Source organism: Dunckerocampus dactyliophorus, chromosome 20 (genome assembly GCF_027744805.1).
Source record: "Dunckerocampus dactyliophorus isolate RoL2022-P2 chromosome 20, RoL_Ddac_1.1, whole genome shotgun sequence".
In the NCBI taxonomy this organism is placed as follows: Eukaryota; Metazoa; Chordata; class Actinopteri; order Syngnathiformes; family Syngnathidae; genus Dunckerocampus; species Dunckerocampus dactyliophorus.
Window position 1 is genome coordinate 15,868,452 of NC_072838.1, and position 23,819 is coordinate 15,892,270.

Consider the following 23,819-nt stretch of genomic DNA (forward strand, 5'->3'; position numbering starts at 1 on the left):
CTGATGGGATATAACATTCTCATTCACGCAGCTGAATTATTACACAATTACTGCAGTACCAAAAGCCAATACTGTAGGAGTCAATTGAAATGGTTGCAATTTGTTATCCAGTACGCTAGAGGGCGCACTCAAAACCTTTTCCTATCAGTCCCTGAAAAGACGCCACTTCCTTTTCCGCCCCAGCTTCGGCGTCTAAAACGCACGAGTGTCCATTTTTCTGTCTTCAATGCGGGTTCATTTGCTGTCATAGAGTAATAAACAACACTTACGTGGAGATTATGGTTAGTATTTCACGTATATTCGTCTTTTTAATACTGTTGCGTTACTAAGTTTGTACTTTAATAGCATAGCAAGCGCCGGCTAATGTTGGTTTAGCTTCCGGTACTAGCTAGCGTTAGCTGTGTGGTGTAAGTGATAGACGATACAACAATAATAATTGGATAGATGCTGTTTTGTCAAATATATTTTATTTAGTACTTATTCTGTCCACATTTGTTTCCCTTTTGGTGTCGAACGAGCTGCTCCGTTGACTTGCTCACTATGTCTTCCATAGAAACCCATTCTACTGCAGGGCCACGAGAGGTCCATCACTCAGATCAAGTACAACAGAGAAGGAGACCTGCTCTTCTCTGTGGCCAAAGACACAGTAAGTGTAACATTAAAACACATACAGGCAATTAAATGGAGTGTTAATACTTTGTTTCCTTGTAGGTGGTAAATGTGTGGTACTCTGTCAACGGAGAGCGTCTGGGCACCTATAATGGACACACGGGAGCTGTGTGGTGTGTTGACTGCGACTGTATCCTTTTTTTTATTATTTTATTTGAAATTGTAAAAATAGACATTGTGCTGTAATCTTGTGAGCTCAGTGTCTGCAAAGCCTGGCTTCCTTAATGCATGTATTCTCAGGGGATACAAAAAATGTATTGACTGGATCGGCAGACAACAGCTGTCGACTGTGGGACTGCGAAACGGGTACGCAAACAGATTATATTTGTTCCACTGTCGGCTTGCAGACCAAACCAAATCCTAAAAGGCCGTTGTTGCAGGTAAACAGTTGGCCCTAGTCAACACCAACTCCGCCGTGAGAACGTGCGGCTTCGACTTCAGCGGCAACATCATCATGTTCTCCACAGACAAGCAGATGGGCTACCAGTGCTTCCTCAACTTCTTTGACCTGAGGGATCCGCAGCAAGTTGGTAAGCACATATTCTTCCATCTTCTATACATGTAGTGGGTGAGGAGGAGATGCTGGAATATAGTACCTGTAAGTGATGGTACACCTTTTCCACCAATAGGAAATAATCGGTTCCAGGGTCAAACTGTGGCCATGATAAGACCCTATAATTAAGTGTAAACTTAAGGTAAAAACACTAAACATTCTGTTTTAACTGTCACAAACAATGCGATGGCTGCTGATTTACCTCATGGTTTAAAATTCTTATGGGTTGCGCAGGTGTAAAAAGAAGTTAACCACTTTAAAAACAACATAACACATGGATAACAAGTGCTGACACTTGATCTTACTGTTTTGAATGTGAACTTCAGGCAACTTTAGGTAGTGTGCATTCACATTGTAGTCATATGACATTTAAAAAAATATGTTTTTATGTCATGTTGTGTATTATGTTGTGTAAACAGCTTTAATATTGACTTTGATTCATATTTTTTAAATGATAGAAAATACATAATACAGCATGTATTGCCATTAGTAGTATAAGAAAAACATATATTACAAATATGTAGATATGAAAACATTTTTTAATTATATTCATAATGGCGCATGTAGTTTATACTAATGTATTTACATAAATTAATAAAAAAAAACAAATTATTATAAACCATTATTATTTATTGAGGTAATTGCTTCCAGACCCGACTGCGATAAGTGAATTTCGAAGTAGGATTCAATATTAATAAATTAAATATTTTTGTAGTTAGAGCATAGAAAACCTGTTTATGACTTTCTAAATACAGGTTTTAACATTATAACACCCCTATAATAAATAATACCCCTATAATCACTTTGACGTAGCGCAGGCTACAGGATCACTGCAGAGACATAACAGGCATAACAATTTATTTTTTACAATGATTAAAAATGCTAGCCTCAGTGTATGTTAGTATGATAGTGATATGAAATTGGTTGAAATCAGTATCCACTGTGTATATCGCTACCTTTTCTTACTCATGATAGTCTTTGCCTGAACATGTCGTGTGTTCCTGCAGATGACAACCAGCCCTACTTGACAGTCCCGTGCAGTGAGCAGAAGATTACCAGCGCCGTGTGGGGGCCTCTGGGCGAGTTCGTCATCGCTGGCCACGACAACGGCGAGATCAACCAGTTCAGCGCCAAAGTGAGTTTTTCTTGTAAGCTCAGTGTCTACGCACTTAACGCATAAACTGATTTGAAAATCTTTGTGCTTCAGTCGGGGGAGGTCCTGAAGAAGGTGAAGGAGCACACCAAGCAAATCAACGACATCCAGTCCTCAGTGGACCTCACCATGATCATTACCGCATCCAAGGACAACACGGCCAAGGTAGTACTCCTTCTCCATCACTAACATAGCTTGATGTGGTCTTATTGTGCTCACCTAATATTTTGTTTAAATTCTTAGCTTTTTGATTCTTCCTCCCTGGACCACATCAAGACCTTCAGGACAGAAAGACCTGTCAACTCTGCCTCCATCTCACCCATTATGGACCACGTAAGTACACACACCACAGGAAGGTCATGTAGTGTTGTGTGTCTTCACTGTGAGATGTGCGTTTCACTCAGGTGGTGATGGGTGGAGGTCAGGAGGCCATGGAGGTGACCACGACCTCCACCAGGATTGGTAAGTTTGAAGCCAGGTTCTTCCATGCCGCCTACGAAGAGGAGTTTGGTAGGGTCAAAGGTCATTTCGGACCCATCAACTGTGTGGCTTTCCACCCAGACGGCAAGAGGTGAGTACACCAGAAGCTTTTTTTTTGTGTTATCAGTGTGTTGATTTGCGTGTTTGTGTTACAGTTACAGCAGTGGAGGAGAGGATGGATACGTGAGGATTCACTACTTTGACCCACAGTACTTTGACTTTGAGCTGGAGGCGTGAAACAGCAGCCATTAAGACTCACACCACCTTGCAGTCACCACTAGAGGGCGACTGTTGGCACATTTACCACAGAGCCTCACACAACAGGTTCGTTTTTTTTTTTTTTTTAAACAATACTCAAAACTGTTGTGCAGTGGATCTGTAGCCCACTTTTCAGCATTTAATCTGTTAATACAAAACAGAATTATTGATGCATTTTTTTTGTAATGACACCATCCCACCAACAATGCAACATAAAATTGATCTTGGTCATAAAGTGCCTGTGTTGTTTTGTAACCAACTTGTTTATTTGAATGTCAGGACAACACATTCATCACAAGCACACATGTTCACCAGCACTCTTACAGGTGAAACAGTAAAAAATATCACTTCAAATAGAAAATCATTCATGTAGGAGTGACCCTGTGGAGCTCTCAGAGCTTTTGTGTCCTTGAGGTCATAGTCAAGTATGGAATAAGTTTACTTGCTGGTACTAGTACTACTACTACAACAACACCACGACATGGAATACTTTTTTTTTTTAAGTGCCTCTTGAGGTGAGAAACTCCACAGGGTGCACAGACAACACAATTTATAAAAACATGGACGGTGTAAAATAACTTAACAGTAGGTTTAAAATTTGAATACTGACCAAAAAGGAGCTTTAGCATGAGTCCTCTTGAGCAAGGATAATTTTTATCTTCTAAGGAAAGGGTTTTTACATGAGCACTGCATTTGTTTCATACTACAGGGAACATTATCTGGGTGGAGTTGAAGACCCCCACGTTGACTTGTGAAAGCATAGTGAGTGTTCAAACAAATACGAGAGCTACCACTGAGTAGAGAAGAGGTTTGTTTGGTTGAGTGTGTGGGTCACCAATAAAAGCAGGATGTTCGCTTAATTCAGCAGCAGAAGACTTTGAGTGCCCAAACATAACTTCAAGTAGTCTTTGCCTCTTCTTTTGCTCTAAAAGTGGAAACATGTTCAATGAGTGACAGAAGGCTAATTAATGTCAAGGTAAAATGAAAAGATATATTCTTACACTGATATATCCATCTTATGTTCTTCCTTTACATCTACAGAGACAAAAAAAAGTCAATGAATGCACATTTCCTCTTTACTGAAGAAAACACATCTTACCTTTCTTATCCTCCCCTTCTCGCTCTTCCTTCTTCACTCGTTTCGCCTTCTTGTGATTGGCTGAGTTCCGGCGGCCGCCACCCTGGCCTTCAGCCTCATCGTCTGAGTCGGAGAACTCCTCGTCGCAGGCTATCCTCTTGTCATGTGCACGGACTTAAAGCGTAGAACACAACCGTTTATTTATATGCCCTCACTGGCCACAACTTTAGGTACACCTACTAAGCTTTACCAAAAAAGGAGCTAACTGATATGATCACTTTCACTTACTTGACACACGTTTGTCAGAATCCTCTTCATCCTCGTCCCCACTGTCCGCGTGGGGAGCGTCCTCAGGAATGGCCTGCATTTGCACACTGGGCGCGTGGGGCAGCATGCGCAGGTTTTCAAAGAGCCGCTGTTTGATCTTCTCTAGGTACTCGTTTGTGTTCTGGTTGGTCATGTTGGACGGGCTGATGTGGAGCTTGAAGTCGGGCCCGAAGTACTCAAAATAGTCATTGTAGGGCAGCTCGTTGGGGATGGAGCAGTCCAGCGCCACGGCCGTCTCATAGGTCCAGCAGCGGGCTACGTTGCGGATGGTGTAGCCGCCGCCGCCCAACATCAGCAGTGGGAGGTTGAAGCTTTTCATGTATTCCACACACTTGGCGTGGCCTGAAAGAGCACATACACACTCGTCAGCTTCTCAATATCAACACGTTTAACGACTGCTAAAATACTCAATGACAGGTCATGGAATTACCTGCAAACTTGGGCTTCCTTTAGAGAAACTGCATTATATTTACTAAGATATCACACAAACAGACTTTAATTGCCACAAACAAATATTGCAATGAAGCCAAAATACAGAAGGTCCTCAATTTATGACATTTCATGGTTACTGTGCATAAATTACTTACTAAATTAGTTTCAACCTCAGCTGTTTGGTTTGTAAGACTTGCTAGAGAAGTTACATGCACATGGAGGAAGTAAACATCACGTTTGTTATTGCAGATGATCTTCTCCAGGCTAGGGTCCTCCACATGCTAATCACCTGATTCAAATAGCCTTGGGTGTCTAGGCATGCAAGTCAGCCCGTCATCGTCTCTGTCCCCTCACAGGTGCAGGAGATTGCCCCGCCCCTCGCATATGTAGTTTCCGATACTACCTCCATTTTAGTATGAATAGACAGACGTTTTCTCTAGAAGCCATTTGCTCAGGTTGTATTGATTTGTCTCCCTGCATGATTGTTTTATTCACTTGTACCCCTCATTATATAACTTGTCTTGTCTCATCTATTTTGGAGCCAACAGTAGATTTTCCCTTGACTGACACACACACACACACACACACACAGCTACACGTCTCCCTGAAATTAATATAAAATACATTTTTAATTAAATAATGAAACAATTAATTTTAGCCATAGTGTACCAGGGAATTAGTCATTGAGGGGAGGCAGCCATAGAGATTATATTGTTAATGCTTTTCCATTTATGTCATGTCACTTTTTCAGTTTTCCATTTTCACTTTATCATGCAATTTATGATTTATTGTGTTGTTGCAAGCCAATGGATGGCAGCTGCTACCTTTAATGGTGAGGTTGAAGCAGCCCAGTCTGTCTCCTGATAGTGAATCAGCTCCACACTGCAGCACCACCGCACTTGGCTGGTACATCTCCATCACTTTAGCCATGATCTAACAAAGCACACAATGCAAACACATACACTGGTTACAAACAACTTCAAACGTCACTACACACTAGTAGGACAGCATTTTTAAATCATGACGCACAATAATCCCTCATTTAGCGCGGTTAATCGGTTCCAAACCACACCATAAATGTGTTCCCGAGGGGAGCTGAGTGGCAGGCCCTGGGTTACAGCTGCAACAGTAAACCCTGTTATTAGGGATTATTGTGCCTGTTTTGAGATCATTCAAAAACTGCAATAAAAGCCTGCTGTTCCAGCCTTCAAGTCTGGTGCTTGTGTCTCACCGAACATTACAGTAACATTACTGCCACCTAGTGATCGGTGTAAAACACTACATATCACTCACAGCATCTTTGAATGCGTCTGCTGAATGCCTTATATTTGTATTTTAGTTCAATTAATTATTTGTATGCTTGAAAATGCTTCATTTAGGCAAAAACATACTTAAAATTTGCTTCAATGTGTATATTTTCTGTCCAACAGCTTGATTTATTCATTAATATATTTTGGAGAAACCATTGAAAAGTGAAGCCGCGAACTTTGAACCACTAAGTGGCGAGGGAAGACTGTATGACAGTTTTTAGCATGATATGATGACATCTTATATATAACGATAACATTTTAATGACATGATGGTAGGGCTGCACAAATACATTTTTTTTAAATCCAGATCTCGATTCAGACGAACATTCATTTCTAAATTGGCTTTTTTTTTTGTTAATTGTACTTAACCACTGTCGTTGGCATGGTTGCCAACACTTGCCCTGCTAGCCTCACCCGGTCAGGATGAGTTGGGGCCACTGCTGCGGTTCTACCCGTTGATGTCCAATAATTCATCAGTTCGCAGGAGGAGCGATCGCATTAACCAATTTCTCTATAGACGTGTCTTTATTACGTGCATGAATGCACTGTCGAGTGAGCGAGCGTGTCACGTTTTTGACTTAATGGATTATTTTCTTTTTTTTTTTTTTATTCATTCATATCTATTATCCAGCAACTCCCAATATGAACGCCAGAAAGACCATTGGAGGTTTGTTGAAAGCACAAGACACTGAAGTCTAATAATTATATCATGACAAAATGGTCTTATTTCTTTCAAACTTAAGCAAATGGCCATGAACATGCTGTGTGTGTGTGTGTGTGTGTGTGTGTGTGTGTGTGTGTGTGTATAAACACAAGTGCACGTTTGTGAAAACAAATCAGCTCAGAGGATGGAAATCTTAATTGTAAGCCAGGAAATCACGATTCACCTTTTTCCCCCCCAGAATGGTGCATTCCTACTACAAAATAAAAGCACTTACAGGTTTAAAGATGGCTTCGTAAGACTCGTCATCAATTCCGTCTCTGAGTGGGTAGTTCACAGCGTAGTACTTCCCTTTCCCGGCGCCGATGTCCTGCACACAACAAACACACGTGTTTAGAATTGTGTGTGTATGAGACGACAATAAAGAGTAAACTCACTCTCAAATCTCCGGTGCCTGGGAAGTACTCGCCGTACTTGTGGAAGGAGACGGTCATGACTCTGTCAGTAGTGTAGAAGGCTTCCTCCACGCCGTCGCCGTGATGGATGTCGATGTCGATGTACAACACTCGCTGGTGGTACCTGCACACACGGCACGGCGGGTCAACGTTTAGAGCAGGGGTGTCCAAACTATTTCCACTCAGGGTGATATACTGAAAAATCAAAAGATGCTGGGGCCGCTTTTACATTTTTTGTTGTTTTTTTTTAAACCAACCCAAACAATAAATTTAATATAATGTATGTATATATTTACACATAAAATATATTTATTCATTTTATCAGTGACAAAGCATATTATTATTATAGACTGTTTCTCCTTACATTGCTTTTTGGCCGTTTTTTTTTTTTTTTTTTTTACAAATATAACGTTTTACTAGTACATTTTTTTCCTCCTACTAATATGACTTATTGTCATAATATTTTGACTTCATTATCATAACATTATAGTATTTACGCAACCTAATTTTCCTAAAATTTCAACTTAATTTTTTGTTTGGTTTGTTTCTTATATTACAAATTTTTTCCTATATTTCAACTATTTTTTCTGTTACTATAATGACTTTACTCATATTTTAAAATTACTGGGTTTTGTTTTTTTCATTTTTGCTGTTTTTTTAAATGTTATTGTTTAATCACATTTTTAGAATGTGCTGAGGGCCAATTAAAAAAAGCAGCAGTGGGCCGTCAATGGCTCCGGGCCGCACTTTGGACACCTCTGATTTAGAGGATATCATGTTTATTCATGTGCTGAAGCGCAATTGCGCGTACTTGAGCAGCTCCAGGATGGCGAGGACGATGTCGTTGACGTAGCAGAAACCGGAGGCTTCAGATTTTTTGGCATGATGGAGTCCTCCCGCCCAGTTGACGGCGATGTCAGTCTGCTGCTTGTTTAGCTTCACCGCTCCAGCTAAGAGGACAAGTCATCAGATTTAAAACGTATGAAATAAAGTGTGTTGATGTTATTGGATGCCAACACACCCACGGAGCCGCCTGTGGAGAGCTGGCAGAACTCAAACAGGCCGTCAAACACCGGACAATCCTCTCCGACATTGACTGCATGGAAAAGGAGGAGAGTTAAGTGCTTTCACGTTGACATTATTTGTGAATAAAACAATCTTCTGGTGGATAACACACATCTCTGCATCTGTTTGCTGTGCTCAGACATGTTGTCCGGTCGGATGGACCTGAGGAACTTGATGTAGTCGTCACTGTGGTATTTGGTCATCTCCTCACCGCTGGCTTTGTGTGGCCTCTGCAAACGCACGCAATAGTCACTTTAATATCAAGTGCTGATGCAGTGGAAAAGAAGATGTACTACTCACGTAGATCTCCATCTTCCTGTAGAGACCATAGTTGAGGAGGAGGTTGTGTGTCATGCGGATCCTGTGGGGCTTCATAGGGTGGCCCTGGCCATAGTAGTAGTTACCCACATCACCTATACACAAAAACGCAACGTGCATGTCAATTTAGAATGGAAAAAGGGGAAGGTCAAGTTGCCTCGTCAGTTCCTTAGTCATGTCTATAAGCACACTTTTAATTCAAATAACTGCAAGTGTGTTCATTTATATTCGACGAATCCTCACGACGGCCGCCATATTTGTCAAGAGAGTCCTAGCAAATCAGTGACCATCGATGTTACTAGCTGAATGGGATAATTGCCAAACTCACCAACTGACCAATAAAACACAAATGAGTAAGAACAGCCACTGTTTTAACGAGATAAAGTGGTTTGATGAATTTAACTCGTTCGAGCACACAGTATTATCCTGTGTGCGTTCAAGATTGCAGCTATATTAGCTTAGCAGGCGACTAGTTATAGTTAGCCGTAGGTGGCTAAGGCTGGTTAGCTCGACCAGTGTGCGGCGCACTTTCATGGGATGTATATTTAATCGGATCAACAACACGCCAACACCGCTGTATTTCTTCGAGAAAGCACAAAAGTGATATTTACCGTCATAATAATAGCAAACTTTTCTCTTTGTTCCTTGAGACAGCGCCATTTTCCACCAATTAAGTCACGACCGATTTGGCTAACACCGGTTCCTGGTCGCTTGCTGAGTGCGGGGCGGTACTTAGCCAATCACAGCTGAGGATGCTGCACCGCCTGTCTGGGAGGTGCCGGTAAAACAACCAGACAGAGCCGAGACGGACCAACAGTCAAGTGTCTAGACTGGAATTTTTTTGGTTTGTTAAATTATGGGCCTGCAAAGGAAAGCGCAGCAGCCCATCCTATTATTCGTCATAGTAATACATTTGTTGATTGTTTTTTGTGTTCTGGTGGAAGGGGCCTAGGGCTTTAAAGGCCGCATTTTCCAGGTATTCAGAGTAGTGATGGGCGATACCAGATTTTTTGATTCGATACAACACCGATTACTTTTATGGCATTTATGGCAATACTGATACCAATACTTCGTGTGTGTTTTTTGCCCAATAGAACACATGGCAAATACTGGCCAGTTAACTTTAAAATGTATTTTTCATAACATGAGTCGTAACTAATTACAATACTTTATCTTTACACAATGCAACCTAAAGAGAACACTAGACAAAGAAAACAACTCCAGAGGTTGATTCTACTCCATTTTTTATTTGCAAGCCATAAATCACATATCACAATCTTCTTGGAAGACAACAGCATTTTATTCCCTATTTTCTTCTTCTTTTGGCCAAGGGGAATTGGTCCAAACACAAAGCTAGCGCTCAGAGATATGGAATATGTAAAAACATGACTTTGATCACGGTACGTTATCATGTACTACAGAGATACAGCCATAGAGAGATACAAAACCTTGCACAAACATTGTGAAGAATACAGGCTGTCGTTGATCAGCAGAGACAAAAATCATGTTGAGGTAAATCAACTTAATGAAAATACAAAGAAAAAAACTAAAGAATGAAGCCGTCTTATGTTCCCATGTGGTGAGTGCTCCCAGAGTCAGGTCCATTAAAACACAATATTGTTGTACTTGGTACTGTTAGTTGTTTCAGTGCATAAAGTCCCATTATGGACAGAAGAAGAAGCTACATGTCACTTTGTTGTTTGGTGTCTTTTTGGTCCTGTCGATCCACAATACAAAGCTTTAGTAAAAGAAATAGCAGGCAGGTAAGCCTGTTACTACACTGACGACATATTGGCACCAAATGTGACAATCTGAAATGTTTCCATGTTGTTGACAACTATTCTTTTTCCTCACACATTATGCTCCGTTGGACCCTCTCTCAGGTGGTTAGCAAGGATGATCTTTACGCTTAAATTCAGTCATTGCCTTGTCAACATTTACACAGTAAAATGCCAAATTCCCTGAAAACACTTGATAAAAAGAACAGGAACACTCAACAAAGAGGTTAATGTTGTAATATAAGATGCTACTAGCATGAGGATGATAACACGCGGTATGTAAGTGCAATACGGGAAGGTGAAGGCTCAAAGGAGAAGCAATCATTAAGACAGAGTGATGATAGTGACAGTTCAATGTTATCATTAAGTGGATTAATTTAAACCCACCTTGGTCGACCTAATTCCTGCATTAAGACACCACGCTGGCTCCTAGTGGACAAAGATGGGAAAGCAGTGTTGAGAGAGTAGCAAGGGAAGGTGTGTGTGTGCCCAGGTTATTTGGCATCCTTCATGATGGCAATATGAAAGTGGTGTCAGTGTGGTTGACGGGATGAGACGGGGCGGGGGTCTGTTAAGATGAGAGACGTTCTTTCTTCACGCCAGCTTCAGGAATTGGTCCACCGTGTCTCCCTCCACCGCCTCAGAGAACATCTCATAATCCTGTGGAGGGAAACACAAAGTGGTTTGTCCAAATAGAAACTGAGAAAAGCACACTGCATTGAATGCATCCGCATAAGTACACAGAGGAGACGGGGTGGGGGGCAGCAAGAAAACAGGCCGCTGCAGCAAAGAGGAGACAAAGTCACACTGCAATCCGTGCAGAGCTTAGGCACAACTGACACCTTAGGTCCGATTTCAGTAGACATGATTTAAGTAGACATAATGAATGCAAGGGCTCCTCCTGCCAGGTATTACTAATGATAACCGCCACCGTGCACAATAGAAATAAACAGAACAAAATAATCCATGAAGTCAATCCTCAAGGTGATTTCAAGCATGCACGACCAGCATACACGTGGCTAATAATTCATGTGAGCACTCCTCCCACCAGTCATTAACAATAACCACCGCCTTGCTTAATAGAAATGGGTAGAAAGACTTGAAGTAATCCACAAAGTCAAATCCCATACACAGTCATGTACAAGCAACATTGAAGTGTAACAAAATTCATGTAAACACTCCTCCTGCTAGGATTTACGAATAATAATCAGCCATCTTGCATAATAAAAATAAATAAAAAGGCTTGAAATATGACAAAAAGTAAGGAAAGTTGCAGTAATACAGCACTGTCTAAAGAAGACCTCATTTAATATGTATCCATATGTACCCACTTCTATTATATACAGCACTGTGGAAAAGTAGCATTGTTAGCAGCGGTTTACATTTTTTTTTTTAAGTCAACATCCTCACCCCACAATACTTGTCTTCGTTGAAAAGCTGCGGAGGAACGGCTGCAGGGTTTCCTGCTTTGCTTCTCATCTCGTCGCGCAGCTCGCCGCCCACGGAGATGTCGATGAGCTCGTACTGGATGCTCTTACTGTCCAGGATGCGCATTACTTCGGCCTGCTGGGACTTCACCTGCAACCACAGAATGAAAATAAACCCCGAAATATGAATTGTACGCGCAGGGAGGGACATGACATTAAAACACTAGCAGTATTGTCAGGAACTAGCGGTGTTTTCTTTATTACTTCTGCTATCTCTCTGGGGGTCACAGGAAGTTGGGCTGACCACACCCAAGCACAGCACTAACTGGAACACTATGAAAAAAAAAAGGAAAAAAAAGGAGAGAAACTAAAAAATGTTACATGCACGGACACAAACGTCTGCAACAAAAAGAATTGTATCATAATTAATAAATTGGGATGTTTAAAGTGCAGTGCAAGCCCAAAAATGTTAATAAAAGCAACATATATTGTGAATATAAATGGGGAGGGTTGCACTTCACTTCGTCCGCCCCTGTCAGCGGAACTGTTGTAAGTGTCCCTGCCCCTACAACTTAACATTTACGCGTAACAACGCATAGCATAGAGTTATCTTCAAATTAAATATAAGTTATGGTTCGTCTTCCTTTGATTTTGAATTAGCAAAAAAAAAATGTAATATTCGTGATAGGCTAACAATGCTACTGCTGATGGCCCACCGAGCCGCCGGTCAGCAGGCAGCCGGCAAGCAAGAGGGGCCGCTAGGTGTGTCTTGAACGCCGGATCGCTACTGTTAGCTTACAATAAAAACTAATTAATACACGCAGAAAAACACAACAGCAAATTTAATGGCATTAAGTTGAGATACTCACCGTCCGTGAGGCGGTAACAGTGGTGTAGTATAGTTTAATCCCCATTTTTGGTCCCTGTGTTTCTTCTCCGCTTTTCGTGTGCTTGCTCGCGAATGGTCTAGGAAGGACGTGCACCGGTGTGATTTTCAAAATAAAAGTCAAAGTGTGAATTTACTGGACAAAGTCGGAGTTTTAGCGTTGTGCCATTATATGCCACAATATAAAACACTACAGATGCGAAGAGACCATGTACAGAAAGTAGTGTCGTGATGCAAATCAGCAGCGCATTGATGCGTCAATGCCAAGTGTGCAGCTTCATTAAGTCTGACGGCATGTGATGACATTTAATTGGGGGTTTATTGCCAAGAACGGGAGGTGGCTGGAGAGAGTCCAACATCATTGGTACTGTACTGAGTGGATCCAAACGGTGTCTCAACAAGTAAGGTTCAGAATAAGCACAAGAAAGACATCTCCCAGGCTTTTATTTAGTTGAAATGTACGAATAGCACCGCCACTAGGAGGCAGCAAAGAGGCACAGTAGGTCGCCCAAGGGGGCATCATAAACAACTCAACTTTAACACGGAATCACACAGCAGTGCCTTCATAATTCAAACATTTTCTTTCAGGCATCTTTGCAATAAAATGAGAGAATGTGGCAAGTATTAAAATATACAAAAAGCATCACACTTATCCTCGCATAAATGCCACATTTCTTGGAATACCCTTAGACATAAGTACACTTGCAAACAAGAACAAACACACAAATTGTTTTCCACCAAATTAAGTGTCCTAGCTAGACATTCACACATTAGTGCTAATCACTAAAACATGACAGTGTGTCCATATGCAAATAGCAGATTAGGGTCCTGCAGACTGGAACATTGGCTTAAAAGGCTGCTATGGAGACCAAACAAGCAGTGTGAGACCGCCATCGAGAGGCAGCCAATCAGATGTCCCGTGTGTGCTCTCGGCACTGCATATATTGCAACGATTATAGCATCAAATGCATTCTTTTAACCTATTATTGCACAGCCCCATCACATGAGAATTGCCCTTAAAGGGTGCAAAAATATGACAGTTATTTCACTGATTCTGGCGAGTTTTTACCACAACAAAGAAGGTGTTGCTGTAACAAAAGTCAACATAAGAGACTGCAAGGCAGGTTTACCTGTTATACAACAGTGGAGGCATTTAAATCACATTTGGTAAAATATACCAGTGTTTTGAAGGATCCTGGGGCTATACTGCTGTTGAACACTTAGCTATCAAGTGTTGCGGCACAGTATGGTAACAAAAAAAAACTTACTTTGCAAGCTCTCACGTCTGCAACTGTGTCTCAGACCAGACTTTTTTTTCGCTGTTTTTTTTTGTGCACTTTTTATGGCATATATTTGGCCCCATTTAAAAGGCACATCAAAACACTACAGCATTAAAACATGGGCAACCCCTTCCAGAGCATTGATATCCAAAATGTATTAAAATCTATGTAAAATTACCTGTACTATGAAAGGCACAGAATCCCACTTTCTGGCATCTTAAAAACGCAATATCATAACATGGCTTCAGTTATAATTAATCAACATTAGGTCCCATGTTAAGTACAGTAGTCTCAATGTTACTGTCATCTACCGTCTGACAATCGCTTTAAATAAGCGCTTTAAATAAGAACATATTATAATTTAAAATAATGCAAGTACTGTGTCGACAGCGTTGGTGACAAATACACACAGCGGCCACATGATGAAGTGCATCTAATGAGATCCAATATACTGTAGAGCTGCATCAGGAAGTTTGCCTTTACAAAGCTGCACCTGATGTGTTGGTTTGGATTGAACTACAATTTTCAAATGTCCAACAGACTTCGCAGTTCAAACCCAAACCATCATCGTGTCAGCTGGCATCGACGGGATTCAACTCCACAAGGGTGAAGGGTGATGGTAACCATAGAGCCAAAAATGACAACTGCGGTTGCTGGCAGACACACGCTTTCTGCAATACCTATAAAACACCACTAGAGGACAGTGTTGCTCTGCAAAACGAAGGTCGGTGAGTAGTTTTACATTACTGTAGTTTTATTTAGTTGTATTTTACAGTGCTTAACTGTAATGTTTAGTGATACTTTGTAAAGGCAGACATTTTCAATTGTGGACCTCAGTAGATTGTGCAGGTGTACCTAATGATTGTACAAGTAATACTATTCAAAAACAACAATGCTGCTCTTAAAAAATGACGTTTAAGTGCAAATTAGGAGATTTTCCCTAAACTTCTGCAATGGAATTAATCTTTCATTTCAACTTGGCCTGGCAGTCAAGCAAGCTTTTGGCTTTCCTGAGCATGACAGCAGCAATGAGTAGGCACACGAGCACCGTGAGCATGTAGAGGCCCACCAGGAGAGCAGCGTCGCCGCTCCCGTGGAGCCGCACGTACAGCTCCCTGCGGGCCACGTAGTCCAGGTGGGAGGCGTGAATCTGAAACATGGTGCAGCAGGAGAGCAGCACGTGGAAGAGCTGATGGCTTTGCCCCAAGATGTCACAGCGTCCGGGCAAGCAGCGTTCCAGCACGGGGAAGGCGAAGAAAAAGGCGCAGCTGATGAAGAAGCCGATGTGACCAAGGTGGTACATGGCGGCGGGGTCGTCTAGACCCCCGGGCTTGAAGAGAAGTCTGTGCATGACAGGGCTGATGTCCCACATGTAGGCGAGGGAGGAGGGCGTCACCTGGCCAACTTTACGCACCCAAGCGGGTAGGAAGTGGTTACAATATTTACCGTAGCAGCAGCCCAGGCACGAGCACCAACTGAGGAGCACCGCCACAGGGATGAAGATGGCATGCACTTGTGAGTAGAAGTCTTCCTCTATGGTGTAGTAATAGTGCACCACAACACTGCCATACTGGTACTGCGCCACCCCTACGTAGTCCAAGAAGAAGAAGGCGTAGTGACACAGCTCCGACTTACCGCCAAGCAGATGAGCCATCACGCTCCAAGCCGTGTAGTTGATGGCTGACACGATGAGGACCAACAGCGGCCACGAGTGACGGTCCCCGGCAAAGTCCACCGTCTCGGCCACTTGGCACAGCTTCACCAAAAGAACCAAGAGGGCCAGCAGGTGAGTCCAGATGTTGACCGTTTCGTTGTGACGCTGGAAAATGGACAGGAAGTAGTAGCGCCACCGCTGATGGAGAGGACGGTAGCCTGTGCAGACGAAGCGCTCCCGGAAGAATTGAGGGACCTCGGTGTCCCGCACCGTGCCGGGGACGGACGGCGCCGCCTCGGTCAGCATGCGAGGGACCTCCTTGATCTGCTGCAGGCTGATGAAGAGGCGGCAGATTCGGTCCATCACAATGGTCGTCATACCGGCAGGAAGTGGACTTGGGAAACTTGCTTCAGACAGGACTGAAAAATATGTGATTGACACTATCACAGAGGTATGAACTTCATCTCTTTATTATTTTACTTGCAGTTTGCAACGGTGGATGCATCATACAGACAGAAGTTCCTAACATTTTGGCATTTAGATAAATTAGGTCGCAAATATACACTTTTTTTTACTTTCATTGTGTGCACGGTACAATATACTGTACATGTACATATGTATGTGTACATGTACATACTAGGGCTGTAACAATACGTGTATCCGCATCGAACCATTCAATACACATGCGCACCGAACCGTGACCTCTGTATCGAACAACACAGTTTCATATTTATTTTATCAACTTCTGACGCCGCTCTGTGCTGAAAGCTTAGTGTATCTGCGATCGTCTACTCTGACTTAGGTTGCATTGTCAAGCACAGAGCCACTGAGCTCCGCCGCCCACATTCATACCATGCTGAAAATGTTGTAAAATGAGAAAAAGGTGAAAAATGTTGGCAATTTCAATCAAAGTTTTTCAATCCATTTTTTGTATCAAAAAAATATCGAACCGTAACACAAACATATCGAGCCGAACCGTGATTTTTGTGTATCTTTGCACCCCTGGTACACTCATATCCATATAATCTTATTATGGTTTATTACTGACTTATGTTTATTTTTCAAATTAGTTTGTCATGTAAAAAATCTTACATGCAAAAAAAAAAACTAAACACAAATAATATTACAATAAATAATATATAATAATAATAATAATAATAATAATATATTGAAATCTTATTATATAAATAATATAAAGAATTGTTTGTGATTAAAAATATACTTGTATTGCATTGGATTAATTCGTTCATTCATTGTGATATATGTGAAGAATAATATATTTAACAATAAGTTATTATTTCTAATTATTTATTCTTTACAAAATGGATCGTATACAATTTTTCAATGCAATAGGTAGGCGCATACCTAAAGGTGACGTCACAGCGACTCCACCCCCTGCACGCGAGACAGAAGATGATTGAAGGACTGACTGGAATACATTGTAGGCCATGATATACTTTACATTGCTTTTTAAAAATTTCAAACCTAGCCGGACAACTATTCACACTGTCGGGGTAAGGAAAAGTAGTTCAAAGTTTTCCTGGTGAGAGGACTTGTTGAACTCTTATCACCAACGTGAGTCGTGCCCATTCAGGCGAATAAGGAAAAATTCAGAAAAGTACTTTTACACTTTCGGAACTATCCATAAGACAATGTTTCATCGATGGGAACATTTTTCTCACCGTGTTGGCCGCGTTTCTTGCTCTCGCTGTAGCAGAAAACAACCTCCTGCTCGCTCTTCCTCGCCCAGATGAGAAATATGCAACAGATGAGTCGTTTGGAACGTCAAGTCCGTGAACGAACTAAACCGGAAGTGCGGCGAAATGTCCTAGAGAATAAAAGCACACGTCTGAATTTTCGTGTGGGGGGAATTGTTCACATTGGCAAAATGAAATTATTTTATCCCATATTGCCTTCAGTATTGCACTATTGCATCCACAAACTGCAAAAACGCCGATACTGGCAGTATATGTCTCATATGTTTTAAACCACGACCTTTTACATTGAAATTACAGGTGCAGTTACATCCATTGAAGGGAATGGGTTGAATGCTACGATCTTCACTTTCTTGTTTAACATTAATGACAGACCTACATTTCTTTTGTATTTCACATATTTGTTATTTGATATTTTCATATTTGGATACATCTATTTAATAGCAATGTGCTTTTCCAAAACGCTTAAACCAAACACACAAAATACTTTTCAAAAATAACTGTATACATTTTAAAATAAATAAAAAATAAGGGTTTGACAGTAAATAAATTGAAAAATGTGGCTGTGTGCATGCTGTATATTCTTTATTAAGTACTTTTCTTTAGTAGAAATGCATGCCTTTAGTTTTAGATATAATTCTCACCACAGAAGACGAGAATAACAACACAAGTGACAGACACACAATCAAACATCAGAGTGGTATTTATGCATACTTTACTGTGTAGGTGTTGGTTTTGACTTCATTATTTCAAAGTGACAGCACGATAATTAGTGAGAGACGGGCTTTTCCGGCCATGTCAGTTTGATATTGATGCCTAGAATTGTAAGGTTTTAACTTGTTAAACGACTTTCAGTGTAGACGTATGCCCGTAAACATACGGTACTGCAAACATGCAACAAAAGCCATTAAGTAACATGTAAATTAAGTCATGTAAATATGGCTGTTTTGAGTATAGTTTTACATTTCCTGAGGAATACATGAAAATTAAGGTTAATAAGGTTAATAAGGTTACGACCTCTTTGCTTCTTAAAGAGTAAGCGTAGCAAAAACAAAATCATTATCCCAGTTTCAACAAGTTACACTTGTATTGACCAGTTGTGTTTATGTGTGTTTTGATTCCTAGTTCCACAAGTTAGGCTTTAATGACAATGCCACTCAACAATCTTATGCTGCTCTGGTGGGAGACTTTTTCCCAACAACAGCACAACTTTTGTTTTCTTTACCCTTCTGTTCTAAGTCTATATTCCCAGACGTGTTTCATTTTAAACAAGGAGACACCTGGCATTTCCCTTAGCAAACCTTTGACTTGGAAAAGGATATAGCATGTTCACCCCAGCAGCACATCTTGGGGCCTAATTGGGTTGAATGGCTCAGTCACATATCGAGGTGGCATTTTGCTGGAGAATTCCCCTGAGCTCTCCTATGTGGAGCCCAGTGTGACTTCACTTATCAATGTCCGCCTCTTTTTGCTGAGCAGTTTGTTTTTGCTTTTGGTACAATATATCACCTGTCACATCTAATGGGAGCCGGGATGGAGTACGCGAGGCCCCAGTGGGTCCCATGGGCACGCCTTTGTTTCCAGTTGTAACATAAGATAACGCTTCAGTTGCAACTTTCTACCCACACTGTATTGAGCTGCTCCTTTTGTGCTGTTTTAAGTATTTTGGGGAGAAAATGTAGATAACATCAATGGCTAAACAGTTCAAATTTATAATTACAGTCGAAGATGATACATTGCACTTGAAAATAATAAGGTTTCCCAGCCATGAGAGTCAGAACCCCACAATAAATCAGTGCCATGTGACTTGAGTTAAACCAACCAAACCAAACGCAGGTGATTTTGACATCCACATACACTAACTTTATACTGACAAACGTGTGAGAATACTGAGAACATTCTCAAATAAAAAGGTGATTGTACAAATTAATTGGCTCATTTAATAGAAACAATAACCACTATTGTTTGGACTCAGAAACACCGGAAGTTGCTTTGTTGCGACTGACAAAAACAAAACAAGTAACGCTACATTGACTAGGATTCAAACTTCCGACTATTTATTTCAAATTATAACACCATTCTCAACCGTCAGAATGATACAAACCCTATATCCCAAATCCAAACCAGCCGTTCTTAGCCTCATAACATAGATAACATATAAAGCAACATGTAATCAATTTTACTAATTCTATATCACGTTTACAGTCAGCACAAACACGAGAGGTTTGTTTTATTTTGAAGTTCATATCCGCGAATGGAAAAGTCTCCGCTTGGTTATTTTTGGTCTAACTTGACTGAACCGTGAGACGGATGAAGTTGAATTTCTCGTAGCTGGCGATGGCGGATGTTGACGGGAAAGAAACCATGAAGAACTATCACATTGCGTCCGAGAAAATCAACCCCGAAGCCAGTCGCTATCCTCACTGTATCGTTTGGACGCCCATACCCGTGTTGTCGTGAGTTACCCACCACTGACTCGAAACACCCGGATGTGGGACTAAGGAAGTGACAGCCTTATATTAGCCCAGCTAGCTAGCTAGCGTTCAGACGTACAATACAATCCTGTTGCTGGCTAATTTACGTTCATCCTAATATCTTAATGTCAAAATGTCGTTTATGCGCTTAGAGAAGTGACACAGGCGAATACAATTTTTTGTACTAATAAAACATTCAATAACTTGAATTATGAGTAAAAGAAACAGATAAGTTTTGGTCTTAATGATTTTGTGTAAGAGTTACTCCAGATTGTTGTGTGTCGAAATGTTCTCATAAAAAGGTAAATATGTATCATATTAGCCACGTTTTCACCTACCAATAACTTTCTTTGTTATGGCAGTAGCCTATTCGGACAGATTGTATAATCAAAGTAAAATCTATGCTGGAATGTGTTTTGCTAGATGGTTATTTCCAATTATTGGACACATGGGCATATGCACCTCCACTGGAATTATCCCAGACTTTGCTGGACCCTATTTTGTTTCAGTAAGTAATGCCATGACACCTATTTAATGATTCCAGTTGTATGGCATTGTGAATGACCTTATTGCTTTTCTGGTTGTTTTGCAGGAGGACAACATGGCTTTCGGGAAACCCACAAAGTAAGTAAATGTGATATTGTGATTCTGATAAGTATGACTTACTGTAAGTGTCCCTGATTGTTTCTCATTCAAGGTACTGGATGCTTGACGTTAGCAAAGTCTACGCAAGTGGCTCTCATGCCTGGGATATTGCCGTGCATGACGCTTCAGAGGAGTACAAGCACAGGATGGTAAGCTCTTTTTGTTGTTTTGAAGAGAAAACACAATTGACACTGTTTTGTGTGTTGTGTTTCCAGCACAACCTGTGCTGCGACAACTGCCACTCGCACGTCGCTATGGCTCTAAATCTGATGCGGTATGACAACAGCACCTCATGGAACATGGTCAAGCTTTGCCTCCTGGTGCTTGTCCACGGGAAACATGTCAGGTGAGGGACATCGCAACGCATCGTACGTAGAGCTTATAAAGCTACACAATGGGGAAAAATGGGCAGTATGTCGTACTACAGCTTGTAATAATGTGCTTGTTTACCTGGTGCAGCTGCGCGGGCTTCCTGAAAACTTGGCTGCCGTTCCTCATACTGCTGGGCATCATCGTGACGGTGGTCCTCGCCGTCAACCTCCGGTGACCTGGGACGCTCCCTTAAGACGTCGGGAACAATGCTGGTGCGATGCCTTGGCTACAAGACTTTTTCAACCTGTAAGAGACAATTGTTAAAGCGGGAAAGCCAGAACATCCAACACGTCTGTCAATTAGCATGGCTCCACGAGGTATTTATATCTAGCGCTTTCCTTTAGAGCAGAGGTGGGCAAACTTTTGGGCTCTTTTTTTTTGTGACAAAAAAGTGACAAATGGGCCAGGCTGTAGCATAAAGTATAATATATACATTACATTTATTCATCATTGAAAAAAAGGAAGCCAAAATGTATGGCTTAGGGGCGTAACGATTCATTCACTACATGGATGCATCGATTTATATTTGTACGATCCAACTACATCGATGTGTGTTTAGCAAGTTTCCATTCTGGACGGCATATATCGATCTAACATCGTTTGAAAAAGTTAATCGATTGAATCGATACTACGACATAACGCATTGGATTTAAGTACGGCATGTGTTATATGGATGTGTACTTTTAATGATAAAGACGAAAAAGAAATTCAGTCTGTGACGTCATCGTCTTCCGGGTATGTGGTGGTCATGAGTGGTGTAGTGGACCTGTGAAATACAGTCGATTCGCCTTTTCCTCTTTTGGTCGGTTAATTCTCTTCATTTAGTATTCATATTTAACTCCTCTGTCTTTATTCGAAACTCCTTTTAAGTGACATTTATGGGGACTATATGCAAAGTAAGGACGTTTTGTACGTGTGGTAGTTTACGGTCGAGTAGCAGTGACGCTTAGTGACGTCATCCTGCAGCGCGGCGTGTACATGGAAGCAATAAAGGGTGCTCACTTGGTTGTGCCGGGGAGGACGGAGAAGAGAGGAAAAGCTGGAAAGTCGTCATTTTTGTTGAGCGTTTGTTTGTTTTGTCACACATTTACACTCGCGTTTATCATGTATTCTTCTTTTGCATGAGCACGTTTCCTTGCACTGCTGCACGTCATCACTTCACATGCAAAGTATCTGTTTGCTCTAAACCCACCACACCACGGTATCCTGTTCAGTGTCTCCGTTAAGTGCGTCATCAAGATGGAGGACCCATCCCGACCCTGTCAGCAGCAAAAGGAGGCCACATTACTTGCACATTACTGTTCTTTCAAATGGCTGCTATGATCAGGAGGATAATCAACACACACAAAAAAAGCCCCTGCTGCCATCGACCCGTACAGGTGAGAAAGTTTCAACCCATAATCGAAGATACCGTACCACATTCTTTTGCTGAGGAATTTGCATAATGTCCCTCACCTGAGGGTGCAAAGTGCAGGTTTGGATCGCGCTATTTAAAGTAAATAATTCATCATGGCGAGCTATACCACCCTCTGTTCAGCACGATTTTGTATTGCATTTTTAATACATTTTTGTAGTGATTGACAATTTATTCTTAAGTACGCATTTTTAATAATTTATACCCGATTCCCTTATAAAAAAACAACGGGAATCTAGGAAACCTTCACTGTCCAGGATCCAGGTATTTATTTCACAGTTTTTGCCTAAAAAGTTACTGAATCGATTTAAAGTTACTGAATCGTTTCAGATCGTATCGTTCTAAATGAACCAAAATCGTTCTTGAATCTCGTCAGCAACCGTGAATTGTGATACGAATCGAATCATTATTAAAATGAATCGTTACACCCCTAGTGTGCCAAGAAGAGACCAAAGTAGTTCACTTTAATTTCTAAATACCTGTTTTCTTTTTTGTGATACATCACAAAGTAAATTTAATGAAATAAATCTGCTGAAACTAAAAAATAAGGCATTAATTGCAGGGGGGAAAGAACGGCAATACGTTGCCCTCCCCTGACTTAACACACCACCACCACTGCCAGCACCACAGAAACACACAATGGACGTATGCCTTGGCTGAGCATCTCTTGGGTAAATGTATCCACTCATCATTTATTACTTCCTGTTTGCTCATTTTTCTACTGGCTAAATCAAAAGAACATGCCTTTATCCATTTCAATATCTTTGTGCTTCTACAGGGCGACACCCGTTTTCTTGGTGCGCATTTTCTTACCGTATCACTCACACTGCTTTCACTTCATCATCGTGCCTGACACGTGGCCTCAGGGTGAATGTCTTCTTGCCATTTAACTGCAGATCAGTGCCATGATTGTGTCACATGGAAGCATACGAGCCTGTGAAAACCGACACAATTATTTCAGATAAAAACGAATGTGCCAAATGTGTGGGCGAGCTATGAGTTGTACTTCCTATAATGGAAGGCCAGAGGCATTTAATTACTCAGCTGCAGATGTCTTATTGAAGGTAAGGCCTTTATTTTGACAAATGTCAACTTTACAGATGCCACATCTGCTGTTGCAGTAATGATGTCTAATGGGCCCATCAGTCATAGTTTTGCTATTGTCACCATTTGAAGTGCGGCGTTTATTTATTGAAGGGGACAACCCACCTGGCGCCTTTTTGAACGAAGGCCACCGCTATTTGAGGAAATACTGTACAAGCTGATGATTGTAACATTTTGTTCAGTGTTGTTTTGTTGTCTTTTTTTTTTTTTTTTTGCAATGACAGCACTCACAAGCTAAATTCCCCACAAAGCCCGCCTGCACTCCACATCAGTTGCCATGGCTGTCACACACACACACACACACACACACA

General features: G+C 41.3%; 5 protein-coding genes across 7 annotated transcripts; 2 read left to right on the forward strand and 3 right to left on the reverse strand.

Annotated features, from left to right (window-relative positions):
* The first annotated feature begins 147 nt into the window (after positions 1–147).
* eif3i (eukaryotic translation initiation factor 3, subunit I) lies at positions 148–3,348 on the forward strand. Its single transcript, XM_054764351.1, has 10 exons — positions 148–281; positions 554–646; positions 712–799; positions 910–975; positions 1,050–1,199; positions 2,230–2,357; positions 2,430–2,540; positions 2,619–2,708; positions 2,780–2,946; positions 3,011–3,348. The coding sequence occupies exons 1-10, from the start codon at positions 279–281 to the stop codon at positions 3,090–3,092; spliced, it is 978 nt and encodes a 325-aa protein (XP_054620326.1). The 5' UTR covers positions 148–278; the 3' UTR covers positions 3,093–3,348.
* LOC129173430 (probable histone deacetylase 1-B) lies at positions 3,340–9,480 on the reverse strand. The gene is made up of 12 exons (XM_054764350.1): positions 9,371–9,480; positions 8,742–8,854; positions 8,554–8,671; positions 8,398–8,472; positions 8,188–8,326; positions 7,359–7,500; positions 7,199–7,291; positions 5,775–5,883; positions 4,480–4,860; positions 4,213–4,365; positions 4,115–4,148; positions 3,340–4,038 (listed from the first exon to the last, which is right to left on the reverse strand). Exons 1-12 carry the CDS (start codon positions 9,417–9,419, stop codon positions 4,011–4,013), a joined length of 1,434 nt encoding a protein of 477 aa, XP_054620325.1. The 5' UTR covers positions 9,420–9,480; the 3' UTR covers positions 3,340–4,010.
* A 521-nt stretch (positions 9,481–10,001) lies between these two features.
* Positions 10,002–12,936, reverse strand: sh3bgrl3 (SH3 domain binding glutamate-rich protein like 3). Its single transcript, XM_054764049.1, has 3 exons — positions 12,834–12,936; positions 11,948–12,115; positions 10,002–11,197 (listed from the first exon to the last, which is right to left on the reverse strand). The coding sequence occupies exons 1-3, from the start codon at positions 12,876–12,878 to the stop codon at positions 11,132–11,134; spliced, it is 279 nt and encodes a 92-aa protein (XP_054620024.1). The 5' UTR covers positions 12,879–12,936; the 3' UTR covers positions 10,002–11,131.
* Positions 12,937–13,283: 347 nt separating this feature from the next.
* paqr7a (progestin and adipoQ receptor family member VII, a) lies at positions 13,284–21,214 on the reverse strand. Of its 2 annotated transcripts, XM_054764473.1 has the most exons (3): positions 21,069–21,214; positions 17,467–17,612; positions 13,284–16,203 (listed from the first exon to the last, which is right to left on the reverse strand). In XM_054764473.1, the coding sequence occupies exon 3, from the start codon at positions 16,160–16,162 to the stop codon at positions 15,098–15,100; it is 1,065 nt and encodes a 354-aa protein (XP_054620448.1). In that variant the 5' UTR covers positions 16,163–16,203; positions 17,467–17,612; positions 21,069–21,214; the 3' UTR covers positions 13,284–15,097. The 2 variants fall into 2 exon arrangements, with proteins under 2 accessions (XP_054620448.1, XP_054620449.1); XM_054764474.1 differs by lacking the exon at positions 17,467–17,612 and having other exon boundaries at positions 21,069–21,183.
* tmem222b (transmembrane protein 222b) lies at positions 19,795–23,819 on the forward strand. 2 transcript variants are annotated; one of them, XM_054764476.1, is made up of 6 exons: positions 19,795–19,955; positions 20,397–20,481; positions 20,566–20,597; positions 20,671–20,767; positions 20,834–20,986; positions 21,078–23,819. In XM_054764476.1, exons 1-5 carry the CDS (start codon positions 19,837–19,839, stop codon positions 20,966–20,968), a joined length of 468 nt encoding a protein of 155 aa, XP_054620451.1. In that variant the 5' UTR covers positions 19,795–19,836; the 3' UTR covers positions 20,969–20,986; positions 21,078–23,819. The 2 variants fall into 2 exon arrangements, with proteins under 2 accessions (XP_054620451.1, XP_054620450.1); XM_054764475.1 differs by having other exon boundaries at positions 20,834–20,964.

Bases quoted from the DNA above. Each gene is read 5' to 3' on its own strand.
- tmem222b (XM_054764475.1), top strand. From the start codon at position 19,837: ATGGCGGATGTTGACGGGAAAGAAACCATGAAGAACTATCACATTGCG. The intron at 20,482-20,565 runs GTAAGTAATGCC...GTTGTTTTGCAG, and splicing joins CTGGACCCTATTTTGTTTCA to GAGGACAACATGGCTTTCGG. The intron at 20,768-20,833 runs GTAAGCTCTTTT...TTGTGTTTCCAG, and splicing joins AGGAGTACAAGCACAGGATG to CACAACCTGTGCTGCGACAA.
- LOC129173430 (XM_054764350.1), bottom strand. From the start codon at position 9,419: ATGGCGCTGTCTCAAGGAACAAAGAGAAAAGTTTGCTATTATTATGAC. The intron at 8,473-8,553 runs GTGTGTTATCCA...TTTTCCATGCAG, and splicing joins CAGCAAACAGATGCAGAGAT to TCAATGTCGGAGAGGATTGT. The intron at 4,039-4,114 runs GTAAGAATATAT...TTCCACTTTTAG, and splicing joins CATAAGATGGATATATCAGT to AGCAAAAGAAGAGGCAAAGA.
- sh3bgrl3 (XM_054764049.1), bottom strand. From the start codon at position 12,878: ATGGGGATTAAACTATACTACACCACTGTTACCGCCTCACGGACG. The intron at 12,116-12,833 runs GTGAGTATCTCA...CTGTGGTTGCAG, and splicing joins CTGTTACCGCCTCACGGACG to GTGAAGTCCCAGCAGGCCGA. The intron at 11,198-11,947 runs GTGAGGATGTTG...TTCCCTCCACAG, and splicing joins ACGAAGACAAGTATTGTGGG to GATTATGAGATGTTCTCTGA.
- eif3i (XM_054764351.1), top strand. The intron at 2,358-2,429 runs GTGAGTTTTTCT...TTTGTGCTTCAG, and splicing joins TCAACCAGTTCAGCGCCAAA to TCGGGGGAGGTCCTGAAGAA. The intron at 2,541-2,618 runs GTAGTACTCCTT...TTAAATTCTTAG, and splicing joins CCAAGGACAACACGGCCAAG to CTTTTTGATTCTTCCTCCCT.
- paqr7a (XM_054764473.1), bottom strand. From the start codon at position 16,162: ATGACGACCATTGTGATGGACCGAATCTGCCGCCTCTTCATCAGCCTG.